This window comes from Aulonocara sp. 'chitande type north' Nkhata Bay, linkage group LG10, assembly GCF_057382095.1.
Source record: "Aulonocara sp. 'chitande type north' Nkhata Bay isolate Kocher_YH1m ecotype deep benthic linkage group LG10, A_spYH_male_GT1.1, whole genome shotgun sequence".
NCBI lineage: Eukaryota > Metazoa > Chordata > Actinopteri > Cichliformes > Cichlidae > Aulonocara > Aulonocara sp. 'chitande type north' Nkhata Bay.
This window is the reverse complement of record NC_141353.1, coordinates 35,609,962-35,623,327: the sequence shown is the minus strand read 5'-3', so window position 1 is coordinate 35,623,327 and position 13,366 is coordinate 35,609,962. Positions and strand designations below refer to the sequence as shown.

General features: G+C 39.5%; 2 protein-coding genes across 2 annotated transcripts; both read left to right on the top strand.

Annotated features, from left to right (window-relative positions):
- Positions 1 to 297: 297 nt before the first annotated feature.
- On the top strand, positions 298 to 2,484 carry pigw (phosphatidylinositol glycan anchor biosynthesis, class W). Its single transcript, XM_086309729.1, has 2 exons — positions 298 to 442; positions 825 to 2,484. The coding sequence occupies exon 2, from the start codon at positions 828 to 830 to the stop codon at positions 2,292 to 2,294; it is 1,467 nt and encodes a 488-aa protein (XP_086165855.1). The 5' UTR covers positions 298 to 442; positions 825 to 827; the 3' UTR covers positions 2,295 to 2,484.
- A 1,452-nt stretch (positions 2,485 to 3,936) lies between these two features.
- ggnbp2 (gametogenetin binding protein 2) lies at positions 3,937 to 13,262 on the top strand. Its single transcript, XM_086309727.1, has 14 exons — positions 3,937 to 4,086; positions 4,906 to 5,013; positions 5,222 to 5,302; positions 5,431 to 5,684; positions 5,917 to 6,015; positions 9,331 to 9,444; positions 9,572 to 9,781; positions 9,876 to 10,050; positions 10,137 to 10,325; positions 10,410 to 10,542; positions 10,655 to 10,780; positions 10,858 to 11,003; positions 11,105 to 11,317; positions 12,494 to 13,262. The coding sequence occupies exons 2-14, from the start codon at positions 4,921 to 4,923 to the stop codon at positions 12,695 to 12,697; spliced, it is 2,037 nt and encodes a 678-aa protein (XP_086165853.1). The 5' UTR covers positions 3,937 to 4,086; positions 4,906 to 4,920; the 3' UTR covers positions 12,698 to 13,262.
- Positions 13,263 to 13,366: the final 104 nt, after the last annotated feature.

Sequence of the window (13,366 nt, the reverse complement as noted above, 5' to 3'; positions counted from 1 at the left end):
CTGGGACATTTATGACCTAGCAAGATTAACTTTTTAATGACCAGCTAATTCGATGTTATAATTGTTATAATAGTTTTCTTGTTACGTCCTCCAATATGCTTCCACATTAAGGGCCCAATAAATTACTTATTTGATTTCGATGATGCTAAGCCTCTTTGGTGGTGAAATCTAAAATCTTACAAATAGTAAGTAAATACCTTTTTTCAGTCGTTTAATTCAACATGCACAAAAAATATTTGCGCCGTTATCATTGGAAGTTGACAGAAATCCGAGTTCCCCTGAATGCGTCAAGAGAACCAATACGGAAATGAGCGAAGGCATTCTCTGTAGGTGCAGACATCATGGTTGGGTTAGTCTCCTGGCTTTCAGCAGTTGTAATTAGAAATGCTGTAAAACCGGTATATCTGTAAGCTATTTCCAGTCCGCAACAGACAAACCTTGGGTAAGTTCTTATAAACTGTAAATAATCTTTGTAGCGTGTAAAGGACGTAGAGCAGGCGAGAGAAATGAATTCCTATCCTGCACTGAGTAAGCACTGGTGAAATTATGTTTGCAAGTTCAAATTGAAATTCATATCCAGCTGATGATCTAGGTACGTTGTTTTTCCCAGTACTTCGTTAAAAGTCAGTGTCTACTAATAAAGGCTGCTTCGCCTGTATGTCGCCTGTATTTTCGCCTGTAAAGCTTTTATTCAGAAAGTCTATCCTTGTCCCAGCAAAATCAACACATGATGGTTTAATCTTCCACTGTCTGTGTTGCGTATTCAATGATTTTACCAGTAATTTTCTTTCAGCGTCTAAAATAATGAATTTAAATGTGTGCAGGCCATGGCTCAGAGGGAACTGAAGGAGGCATTTGTCAGCAATCTCAATGGGACCAGCCTGGAGGAGGTGGCCCTGGGCTCGTTCCTCTCCCCAGTGTGTGTTGTCAACAGAGGGCTCTTTTTGATACTTTACTATCAAGCCAAAGGGAACCTGCCACTACCACACCCTCTGTTTTCTCACCTGCTTCTAGACTTCTGTGCTCTCATTGTACCCCTCGTCCTGTCGTGCACTGTTCTGAGCAGCGTTCTCCACCAGGTCGCCGTGAGCCTGACCTTTTTTTCTGCTTGTGTGTTCTGCTACATCTGCTGTGGGTGCCCGAAGAACACTGTCAGCGCCTTTCTGCAGAGTCACGTTGAATTCAATCAGGTTCCCTTTGTGACTCTCTTCAGGGTGTTTGTAAATGTGAAAACAGCCATCAGCATTCTGGCCGTAGACTTCAGTGTCTTCCCAAGACGATATGCTAAAACGGAGACCTATGGCACAGGGGTTATGGACTTTGGAGTTGGAGCGTTTATCTTCGCAAATGCCCTGGTGTGCCCTGAAGCACGGAGGAGGAACATCTCAGGGTCCAAAATGAGTCATGTTGCAAAGCAGCTCCTGTCTGTCTGGCCCCTGGTTGCTCTTGGCATGGGGAGGCTAGTGAGTGTCAAAATGACCAGCTACCACGAGCACGTGACAGAATACGGCGTCCACTGGAATTTCTTCTTCACACTAGCCATCGTCAGAGTTATGGCCTCTGTGCTTTTAGTTGTTTTACCAACCAGTCTGCTGTGGATCTTTGCCCTTCTGATCAGCGGATTTTATCAGTTCACTCTGGAGACTTCAGGGCTCAAAGCTTTTATCATCCACAATACTGACAGAGAAAAGGACTTTCTGCACGCTAACAAAGAGGGCCTGTTCTCTATATTTGGCTATGTGGCCATCTACCTTTCAGGAGTTCAAATTGGACTTTATGTGATGCAGCCACGAGCCAATGTTAGAGAGTGGCTCAGAACATTTGTTAGCCTCTTGTTGGGAAGTTTCGCCCTGTATGCTGCTTTGCACACATGTCAGACGCTTGTGGAACCAGTCTCTCGCCGCTTGGCCAATTTCCCTTTCTACCTCTGGAGTGTCGCACAGTCCTTGTTTTTCCTGTCCTGCCTCGGTTTAGTTGATATCATTCTGTTGTTCTCTAAAAGAGCATCCGGCTGTCACTTTGTACCTTCGTCATGGAATTTGTACAAAAAGCACTACGATGGTGACAAAAAGAGCGGTGAAATAGGGAGACTGTGCCTCATTCAAGCTGTCAGCAGGAATCAGCTTCTGTTTTTCTTGCTTGCCAATGTCATGACAGGATTGACCAACTCAGTTGTGGACACGATTAATTGTAGCACTTTTTTTTCACTGTGTATTTTGCTGCTGTACATGTTCATAAATTGTTTTGTGATATATGTATTACATTTCTATGGAATTACAGTCAAATTCTGGTAATTCTGTGCACTGAAAAGGATTTGTGTTATTTTAAAGGTTGTTTAAATGTCTGTTACTGCTCGAGTGACAGACGTTGAAAGTCCAGACAACTGACATTTAAAAGATTACATGCTGAAAATAATCTTGTACAGAATATTTTATGCAAATATCTTTTTATATGTATATGGGTGAATAAATGAGGACATGAACTACGATATTCAATGAGGCTCAGTTATTTTGCATTTGTATGCATTTTTCTAAAATGTAATCTGTTGCTGCTAGTTTCTGCATTCCACTCACAGTGAGTGACATTAAACTGAAGATGAAGAAGGACTTTGTTACAGTTATGCGCATACATATTATGCATTCAGGTTAAAAAAATTATTTTAGTTGAATACCACAGTAAAATAATGATTTAAACACTCGCTTAACAAGTAAAAAATTTCCAGTTCAGTCCTGGGATTGGACAAAAAAAATCCTTTGAGGGTTGTTTCAGGAAGGGCCTCTGGCATAAAAATATGTCAACCCAAATATGCGGAGCTACCTGCTGTTATCACCCCTACATCTTGGAAATACAGGAGCAGCTAAAAGTAGTACCACAGCATGACTTCAGGTGCAGACTTTCTTCTTTAAGTTCAAGGAACAGGATATCAGCAGCAGACAAAATGGTGAATGATCGCAGTATCATTTCCATGAAAAAGATGAAACCCTGTACAACATGAAACCACTCATCATCATTATCCAAGTCTATCATAAAGAAAATACTTAATGAGAGAAAATGGACTTCAACACAAGATGCAAACTATTGATCAGGCACAAAATAGAAGGGTTAAATAGAAAATAATGGACAATTAAATGAAGAAATTGCATTGTTTAGACACATAAAACTAAGATCAAAATGTAGTAGAATGATGGGAAGAAAAAAAGTGTCATGAAGGCTTGGAATATGACATTGATCACAATCTGTAAAATAAAGATGCACATGCAGACAGTAAGGCCATGGCAAACATCTTTGAATTATGTCCATAATTTGCAACTTCCAAAGGACTCCTGATAAATTATTAAACTAATAATTTGTCACTATATTGATTTGACCAGTTATTTTCTCAGACCCTACAAGAAGGGGATTGTGAAGAAAAAATGCTTGCATTTCCCAATTGTTTCATTAAATATTTTTATTTGGCCCCTTGAATAAAGCTCAACTCCATCACAATTGTTTCACTGTCAAATCTGACTGTTAAAATGAGCTAAAATTATAGCCTAACCCTCAATGTAACATGCAGCTATTAAGCACCTGTTTCTTTTTCTCACAGTAATGTTCTACTCAAATCTCAGTGGTTATTCTAGTTTATACAACGAAATATGACAATAAAATCTACGCTTTGTTTAATCATTTTAAAATTATGCACTTTGTGCATTATCACCAGTCTATTCCCACCACCATCCTCACAAACGTATGAGCATTATCATCGGCTCTAGAAACATGAAACAGTTTATTCTAAAGAATCCAGTAAATTACAATGAATGAATTTATTTAAGTTTAGTTTTATGTCTGAATTGCCACGAACTATAATATGATATACTATACTCTATGATACACTAAGATTATGATTTGTTTCAATCTACACTTACAATGTGAACGTGAATCGGCTTTTTCCTGCCAACATAGCGCCCTCTGTAGGCCGCACGCTTTAAGACGTCAGCGCCTACGTGAGCAGGGCAAAGGTGAAATCAGTAATGAAGATTCCGCCACCGTAGCAGCTTCTCTCACTGTCGCAGTTGTTTATTTCTTTAAGGAGTCTTTCAGGAGAGGGTAAGTAAAATCAATAGTTAGTTGTAGTCGTGCGCCTTTATCTGCCAAGATAATAAAAATCAATCGTGTAAGTGTTGGTAAAAAAAAACAACGGACGAAAGTGTCGGACGCTAAGTAGCCAGTCACCCAGCTGAACTTTATATTAGCCGTATTCAAGCTTGCTAATGTTAGCTTTGTAGAATTCGCGACGCTGACGATCAGCAAACGGATAAGTTAACCAAGTTTACTCGCATCGACAGGGCGTAGGGAAACTAAAGCAACACTGTAACATATAAAGTATGTGTTAAGCTGTCATACACTCCGTTATGAGGAGAACATCGCGTCCTGAATACGCCGACTGGCTTCCTCACTTTCTAAAAGCGCTTTGGGAAATGAAATTAGCCAACATGCTAATGATAACTTGCTACTCGCCGGTTACTGGTTTATCCTGCTCAGCGATAAAAATGCCAGCGCTAATAAACACGTCTTAATGACTGGAATTATTTTGGTCCAAACTTGTGCAAATGAATATAACGACATTAAACGCAATTCAGCTCTCGTCATCTGTTGAAGCTCTCGTTTACCAGGTTGTTTTGCTAACTTAGCAGGATAAATCTAGGGTCGGTACAAATCTGTATCCAAGTTTCTATATCTGCATTTGCACCATTACACATGTAGTTAAATTCAGCAAATGGCTGACAATTAGCACCCTTTGCACCTGGTGATTTGTCAGATCGCTTGATCGTGTTGTTGGCCGGTAGTAACCTGCACCAGATTAGCATTAGCTCGTTGTAGCCTGTGTTCAAATTGATCAGTGGGTTTGCTGTGTGTAATCTGCAGGTAGAACTGGAAGTCATGGCACGCCTAGTAGCAATCTGCAGGGAGGGGGAAGAGGAATACCCATTTCTGGCAAGACAGATCCCCCTGTATATCGATGAAACACTCACGGTGAGAAAGCTGTTTGTTTTGTCTTTTGGTATAGCCACAGTAAAAAAAAAAAAAAAGAAATGTTAATGAAGCTAGCATGTGACTGCTGTACCGTTAAAGTGTCAAAGCAAAGAGACAGTTTTGCCTGTGATTATGCTCATTTGATATACATTAAAATGTAACACAGGAATACAGTTAAGCCTTACAGTTACCTTGTGTCTCTCATCAGATGGTAATGGAGTTTTCTGACAGTGTAATGGATGTTGATAGTCACGAAATAAACACTTCACACTTGAAACAGTTTTCTGAGGTGAGTTTTGTTCTACTCCTTTCTTCTAAAATTACAAAAAAAAAATCCTATTACCTACACAAGCTTAGCTTAAAAGAGGTAGCTTGCCCTCTGTTATTTGCTAACAGTGGTGATTCTTTGGCTCACAGTATCACTCCAAGTTGAACCAGCAGGACTTGAATATTGCTCTGATGGTGGCATCAAGAGAGGTGTACAGTGCACTAGCTCAGCTGGTTCCATGCGTGGGCTGCAGACGAAGTGTGGAGCGTCTCTTCTCACATCTAGTGGAATCGGGGAACCCAGCCCTGGAGCCCCTCACTGTGAAACCCACAGGCATGCTCTCTGTCACCAAGACATGTTTGGCAGATGTGAAGAAACTCTACACGCTCTTCTATGTCCATGGGTAAGCTGGAGAGAAAAATACAGTGCTTTATTACAGGTCAGAGTGCTAATCAATATAAATTTTTAACTCTTATATGTACACGCAAGGCTTTCAGGTTTCTAACAAGCAGTGACAGTAGCTACTGCCACTCTACCAGTTTAGTGTCAGAGATGATAGTAGTGTACTTACACTGTTTTATTTAAAGTCGTTATAATTTTTACATTTTTTATTTTATTCAAATTTTTTTTAACAGGGCAAAATTGAATGACGTGATTGACGCTATTCCGAAAAGTAAAAAGAACAAACGCTGCCAGTTACACTCCTTAGACACACACAAGCCGAAACCTCTGGGGTGAGTAATGCTCCTACTTTTATCTTGTGCTCATTAACATGTTCTTTCAGATGTTGTTTTTCACAAAATGAAAGAATTAAGAGAATTGTGACAGAAGACAAAACACGGTTTTCATCTGTGTTTACATGATCAGGTATTCAGGTAAACTTGTTGAAAATGGCCTGTGTACACATTAGGAATGGGATTTGATAAGAATTTAGCAATTCCAATTCAATTATCGATATCCGTTATTGATTTCTTTCTTATCAATTCTCCTATTGATTCTCATTGGGTTCTCTTTGGCTCCGTTTTGAGAGTAACCACCAAGCAGCAACACTCATGCGAATTAATTGAATGCTGTGGGTCAAATGTTTGTACATGTTTGTTGAGGTCTTCACGCTGTTTATTGTGATCAGTGTTGGAGTTGCACAGTGCAAGAGGTAAAATGAGAGGGTTCTGTAGCAATGAGATGAGGCACGAAAGTACACAATTTTGTTTTGCTTTTTATATGCTGTATGAAAAATCTTCAGCACTGTTTACCCACTAGCATGATGCACATTTTCACATGTTTGCCTCTGCAGGCCTCTGCAGACTCAAGCCACCATTCCACATATTACACACAACACTTTTCTTGAAAATAATGCAGTTACTAGCTTAGCTTTAGCATGCAGTCTGTGCAGATGCTTGCAAAAGAACCGAAGTTTTGTTAGCAGCATAATGTGGTTGTTTCTGTCCTGGATGCAGTTTTCCACTTTACCATTTATCTCGTTCTTTTGTGCAAATGAAAAAAATGTCCATATTCACACTCTAAACTACGTTGCTGTTTTCCTCCTCTGACACACTAACTGAAATCGGCTGATTGTAGTGCTTCAGGTTTCATTAGTAACCCTAAACCTTTGCGTGACAGTAAGGCTGCTCAATTAATCGAATTTTAATCACGATTACGATCTGGGCTTTCAACGATCATTAAAAATGACTGAGCCGATTATTAGCCCCCCCCCCCCCCCCCCCTCGTGCTTTACTCTCGCGCTGCTCCGTGTGGCAAATCGAGCGCACCTCTCTGCATTTCGAACAGCATCACAACAATTAAGAGGACCCGAGGAAAGCTCGGAAAGCTAAGCCGAAGTTATTTGGAGAGGAGAGTGACTGCCGTTGGTTGAAAAGAGAGGTAAAAAAAAAAAAAACCTTCAGTGGTGTGGAAACATTATGGGTTCGCGGAGTCAGACGTGGATCAAGTAGACATAGTGTGTAAACTTTGCTACGGTGTCGTAGCTGCACCACAGAGCAACACTGCAAAGTTCACTAAACATAATGTTTACATTTTTCATTAATTTTTTATATTGCAAACATTTGCACTGTTATCAGTATTTGCACACTATTTTATATTATTTTTTTAAAGTCATTATTCAATACATTGTTATTGTTAACCCTTTAAATCCCTGTAGAACCGGAACCGCGTAAGCTAGCGCAATAATTTGTTTTGCATATGAAACCGGAGGAGTTGTACTTACATCTTATGCCATCAGCTTGTCCTCGGCCACGGTTTCCTTCCACATATAGCTTTGCAAATATTGCATAAAAAGCGTTTGCAGGAACAAAAACATAATATTCCAGAAACACACTTTGCCGATCCGATCAGCTGTTCATAACACTTCCCACATTGAAAAAGATGTCAACACGAACTATCAAATGTCCGCCATTTCCTGACAGACACCGGAAGTGACGTCATTTTCGCGGAAAATGTAGTTTTTTACTTGTAGGCCTTAAAAGCCTATACTGGTGTTTTTTATAAGTCATGTTTGACTTTTCTGAATAGTTTCTGGGATGCTTAGAACTCGAATTGCACAGCTGGAAATAGTTTATTTTGATGCACATGCTGTTTTCTTTGCAAATTTGCATCATAGGATTGTTTTTTGTTTTTCCTGCAGTATATAAAAATTGCTGTATCTCCAAAATAAAACTATGAAGACACTCAAAATAAATTTCCTGTTGTTGTAAACTATTTTTTGCAACTTTTTTGTATTTAAAGTTTTGAGGAATAAGCCTCTTAAATTTCCCCAAGTAGAAATATATGTAAAAAAAAAAAAAACGATTTTCAATTTTTTTGTAGTTTATTGCACTTTTTTGCAATTAATGTAATTACTAATGTAATTAATTACTAATTACTGACTTAATGCATACATATTATTAAAATATGGGCTATAACAGTTGTATTGATGTATAGCAACTTGAAATGCTCCCAAAAATGGCACTACAGCATGTAAAAATATAATATAAGCTCTGGCGGACTTGGTTCTATGGTAGGTCTTAAAGGATTAAATAAATATCGTCAAATAATCGAGATCTCAATTTCAGTGAAAATAATCGTGATTATCATTTTTGCCATAATCGAGCAGCCCTACGTGACAGTATAAGTGTATATACATTGCATATACCATTGCATATGTTGTGGCTCTGCTGAAAAAGGAAACTGATGAGTTCAGTGTTCTTTACCAGCAAACTAGTTAGCAACACTTCATGTTACTGTGCTACTTGTGCTGCAAGTAGTGAAACAGAGTCAGAGCTGCTATTCTGGACATGCTGCATGACGCTTTTTCTAAATAAAACTAACATGTTCTTTCGAAGAAGAAAAAGTATATAAACAAACGAGTGGCATTATTGATATATTTGCGGTAGACAAATATTCAGTGTTGTGTCAGTTGTGCTCTGCTAGGAAAAAAATATGCCTGTAAGCCATGCTCTACCACAGTCATGCATTTAAGACATTTACACCCAGTCTTGTTGATCAAAGTGTTTGAAACTCCTGGTTACACCCATATCTTTCATTCAGTTGTGTTGTGTTGGCATTGAAGAGCTTGAAGGTGGTCGTTGCGTTTGGTCAGTAAGTTGTTGAAAGCAAAACAGGCTAACTTATGCCAATCCCTCTAAAGCTGATAATAATGCTGTTGTGTGAATCAAGGTATTAGCATGTCAGTCTGTAAGCCCCTCTGCTTGATATTCACAGCAGTATAGCATTTTTCATAATATGTATACTGGCAATAGAAATCAACATAGAAGAGCATTTAGAAGCTAAAGAGCTAGAGATTTCCCTTTTACAAAGCTCACTAAAGAGAGGTAAAATAACTGGCCTCAGATGACTCCTAATGATGATAATGATAACACGTCTGTGTCTGCTGTCTGTGTAAATATCCAAAGTGTTATAACGTGTTATTTAAAATGACATGTCAGTATTGGATAGACTTTATCTCCACTGTTTCCAAAAAATCAGTTTCTGCAGGTTTAGAAGCTGATAACTGTTCACTGGAATGACATTGGTGTAATAATTGTATGTTACAGGGGAAGCTGGATGGATGTGTGGGAGCTGATGTCTCAGGAGTGCAGAGATGAGGTGGTACTGATTGACAGTGCCTGTCTTCTTGAGACGCTGGAGACATACTTGCATAAACACAGGTAATCTTTACCTATCTTAACTTTTATTTGTAAAATGTTCTTTTTTTTAGTTGTTAAAAGGAAACTAATGGTGTGTTCCTTTTTTTTTTTTTTTTTTTTTTTTTTTTTTTTTTTTGTCTGTCCTCAGGTTTTGCACAGACTGTAAAAATAAAGTGCTGAGGGCATATAACATCTTGGTTGGGGAGGTGGACTGCAATAAAGAGAAGGGGTACTGTGCTGCGCTGTATGAGGGACTGTGCTGTTGCCCCCATGAACGGCACATCCACGTCTGCTGTGAAACCGACTTTATCGCTCATCTCCTTGGCAGGGCAGAGCCCGAGTTCTCAGGAGGATACGAGTAAGTCGGGCTCAAATTTTCATTTTGAGTAATTTTCTACCTTTTGATAATTTCTGATTTCAGTTGATTGTTATTTATTAACTTTTTCCTTAAGACGCAGAGAGAGACATGCAAAAACCATTGACATTGCACAAGAGGAAGTCCTGACCTGTCTGGGTATTCATCTCTATGAGCGGCTCCACAGGATCTGGCAGAAACTCCGAGCCGAGGAGCAGACCTGGCAGATATTGTTCCATTTGGGAATTGATGCACTACGTAAAGGTTTTGAGGTACATATGGCTACGTGTTTATCAGATGATAAATGCACTGTGGCTGTTGCAACTCCAAGGTAATGTCCCTTTCACTACATGCATAGATGGCAGTGGAGAAGATGCAGGGCATCAGCCGTTTGGAGCAGTTTGTCGAGGAGCTGTCTGAGGAGGAGAGAGCCAAAGAGCTGAAGCAGGAGAAAAAGAGGCAAAAGCGAAAAAATCGACGCAAAAACAAGTGCGGATTTGATACATCTGAACAGGAGGGAGAGGACAAGGAGAAGAATCTTGATGAGGTAATCATGATCTAATAATCTGGCTTTCCTTTTTTATTTATCTTTGTTGTTCTGCAACTACATCTCTCTTTGCCTCACTCCCAGGGTTCTCTTGAGTCTGTGGAGAGCAGTTGCAAGGTCTGTGGTAGCCACGATGAGGAGGATGAAGCCGGCTGTGATGAGACCGTCGCCACCAATAGGAGCACTTCCTGTCGTTGCCCAGACAACACCAAACAAGGTAAAACAAATGTACACAGACATTAGTCCTGTATTTTTAAGGAGGGTTTTGGATAAGTAACACGGGTCTTAGCTTAAAGCTGGAAAACAAATGTTCTCATCCATTTTTCCAGATTTGTCAGCACACAGCAATGGAAGTGACTGCGGCTACTCCTCAAGTATGGAAGGCAGCGAAACGGGATCGCGAGAAGGCTCTGACATCGCCTGCTCCGAGGGAATCTGCAACCACGATGAAGCAGGTCTGTTTTGAGAAGAACAAAGATTCAATTTAGGATATTGTTCATATTTTTGCCTCACGGTTCTTTATCTTCTGAAGGAGATGACCCAAACCTTCATCACTGTGCTGAAGACAAGGAGGATGGAATGGACAGCTGTGTTGATTGCTGGCCACACTCTGAGGAAAATGCACAGTGCAAGAGTAAAAAGAAAAAAAGGAAGGGCAAGGGGTTCTGTAGCAATGAGGTAAGGCGAGAAAGTACACAGTTTTGTTTTTATTGTTTTTATATGCTGTATGCAAAATCTTTAGCACTGTTTACCCACTAACATGATGCACATTTTCACAGGCTCATAAGGGTGAAGGTTTCATGCCAGATGGGAACACAACAGGCCACAGTCCGCCTTCAACGCACACATGTCGAACCAAAGAAATCTTTTCCACCTTATGTGGCGATACATTTGCCAGTATTGCTCTACGGTTACCGTGGACTGTACATCAGAAAAACCTCAGCCTTCACATGAGGCCTGCAATGGCAAATATAAGTCTTGTAGAACTTCTGGTAAGTGAGAAATATGTTAACTGTAGAGATGTAGTAACTACTACCCAGGAATGTCCCCAATACCTTTTTGAGCTTTGGAGACTGGATGGTAAAAACGTACAGTCAGATAGTATGGTATGAATAAATTATACACAACTGCTATGCTACAGTTGCTCAGAGCAGCACAATCTCTCTCACCCAGTTCACAAACTCTGACTGCTGCTGCTCTACTCACTCCAATCTACATAGAGCCTCTGATGAATGATCTCCTAGGTGCAGATGCAAAGTTTGCAACACTAACATGAACTGCAGCTTTATTATGAGTGTTGTGAGTGAGGAGACTGTCAAGAAGATGAGCCTAGACACTTTATATTCCTACAAAGATTATAGGCAGCCTGTATTTCAGATGAGCTTCAGCCAGCAAGCTTGTATCTGGATTTATTGCTGCCTGACAAAATCGTCACACATGATTGATGTGATTTCACACTGATTTCAGGTATATTTGCATAAGTTTAAAACGGAATACTGGCACAATAAATGATTATCAGTATGAATATAAAGGATTCAAGCATGGCCCAGTTAAACCTCAGCACACCTACCTTAAAAACTGGCTGGGAAGCTGGCTTGTTTTCTGCATTAAGCTACATATCAGGTTTTTAAAATTAGAATTAATACAATATTTCTGGACACAGTCCTTCTTGAAGCACATCTTACCACTTGGCCACTATGTCTGCAGCAGCCCCACATAGTTATTCAGGCATTTATTTTTAAGCTCCTGCAAGAGATGCATAACTTTAATTTCCACAAGTCACCAGGATGTAAAAGTTGCATCTACAGAACATACTTTTTCCTCAAAATAGTGGCTTATACTTGTATATCAAACACTTGCAGTACCACTCATGTAATTATAGCATTCACAGCATTACAGCTTTGTATGTGGCTCACTATCAATGTCTTGCAAATTTATCTGACGGATATGATTAACTAAGAAAAATAAGTTCACTTACTTACATCTTAAATGACGGTGAGATGCATCTTCAAGCACCCAGTTAAAATGCTTTGTACGTTTCTCAGCTCTTGATTAGCTCTTTTGGTTACAAAAAACATCTTTACTTGTAGTCTGCCTACAGAAATTCAGAAGGTTATGTCTCTGTTCTGGCTCTCACGTTCTCTATTCTGCTCGTGTTCTTAAAACAGGAGGACTCAGAAGTGACTTCCGACGAAGAGAATTGTCTCACGCAGGATGAAATTCAGGCGTTTCTAGAAAGAAACCAGTCTTTCTACAACAACCGCCACCAGTACCGACAGCTCCTGAAAGAGAAATTCACAAACTACTGCCGTGCCACTGAGCGGAGTAAGCCGGTCTGTGGAAAGTGGTTTGCCACAACTAGTGTCAACTAACTGCACTAATAAATCTCCCTACTGGGGGAGGGGAAAAAAACACTCACGACCACTGCTGCAACATTGTTAGAAAGATTTCTTGGAGTACCTTTTGTGTCTTGTTCAGTCACTTCTCCTTTATAGTAAATGTGATTCTTATCTTCTCTTTGTCATCTCTTTTTCTCTCTTTTGCACACCAACACACGTCTCATTTCTTGGACACTTCTTACCTGTAGCTCTCTTTGACCAAGCCTAGCTATTTGTTGGTCTTCTCTGGGGGAAATCGGGGTAAGCACAGTGGAATCAATAATCAAGCTTTGCAAGCTGTGATGGTAGGGATAAAGTTTAGGAATCTTGTTTTATGTTTGGGTTTTGTTGGGGGTTATTCTTTCTTTTTTTTCTACTTTGTTTCTCTTTGGTGACACTTTAGTGTAGTGATAAAAGTTGTACCTTTAAATGTGTACAGAAATTCTAAATATGAAATTTTACAGAGAATAAACATCCATTTTTAAAAATGATTTGGGTGTGACATCAAAGCGCAATGTGCAGACTTTACTAAATAAAGATTATTTATTAATATGCAGTATACATTTTGTATGGTGTGATTTTTATTTTTTTTTTATTTTTTTTTATTTAGTTTTTTCTCGCATGGTTACCCAAACCGCGTGAGAGTTAAAAAATTAAAGTAAA

Coding starts and splice junctions, on each gene's coding strand:
- ggnbp2 (XM_086309727.1), top strand. CDS start 4,921: ATGGCACGCCTAGTAGCAATCTGCAGGGAGGGGGAAGAGGAATACCCA. Junction 5,014..5,221: donor ATATCGATGAAACACTCACG/GTGAGAAAGCTG, acceptor GTCTCTCATCAG/ATGGTAATGGAGTTTTCTGA. Junction 9,782..9,875: donor GAGTTCTCAGGAGGATACGA/GTAAGTCGGGCT, acceptor TTTTTCCTTAAG/ACGCAGAGAGAGACATGCAA.
- pigw (XM_086309729.1), top strand. CDS start 828: ATGGCTCAGAGGGAACTGAAGGAGGCATTTGTCAGCAATCTCAATGGG.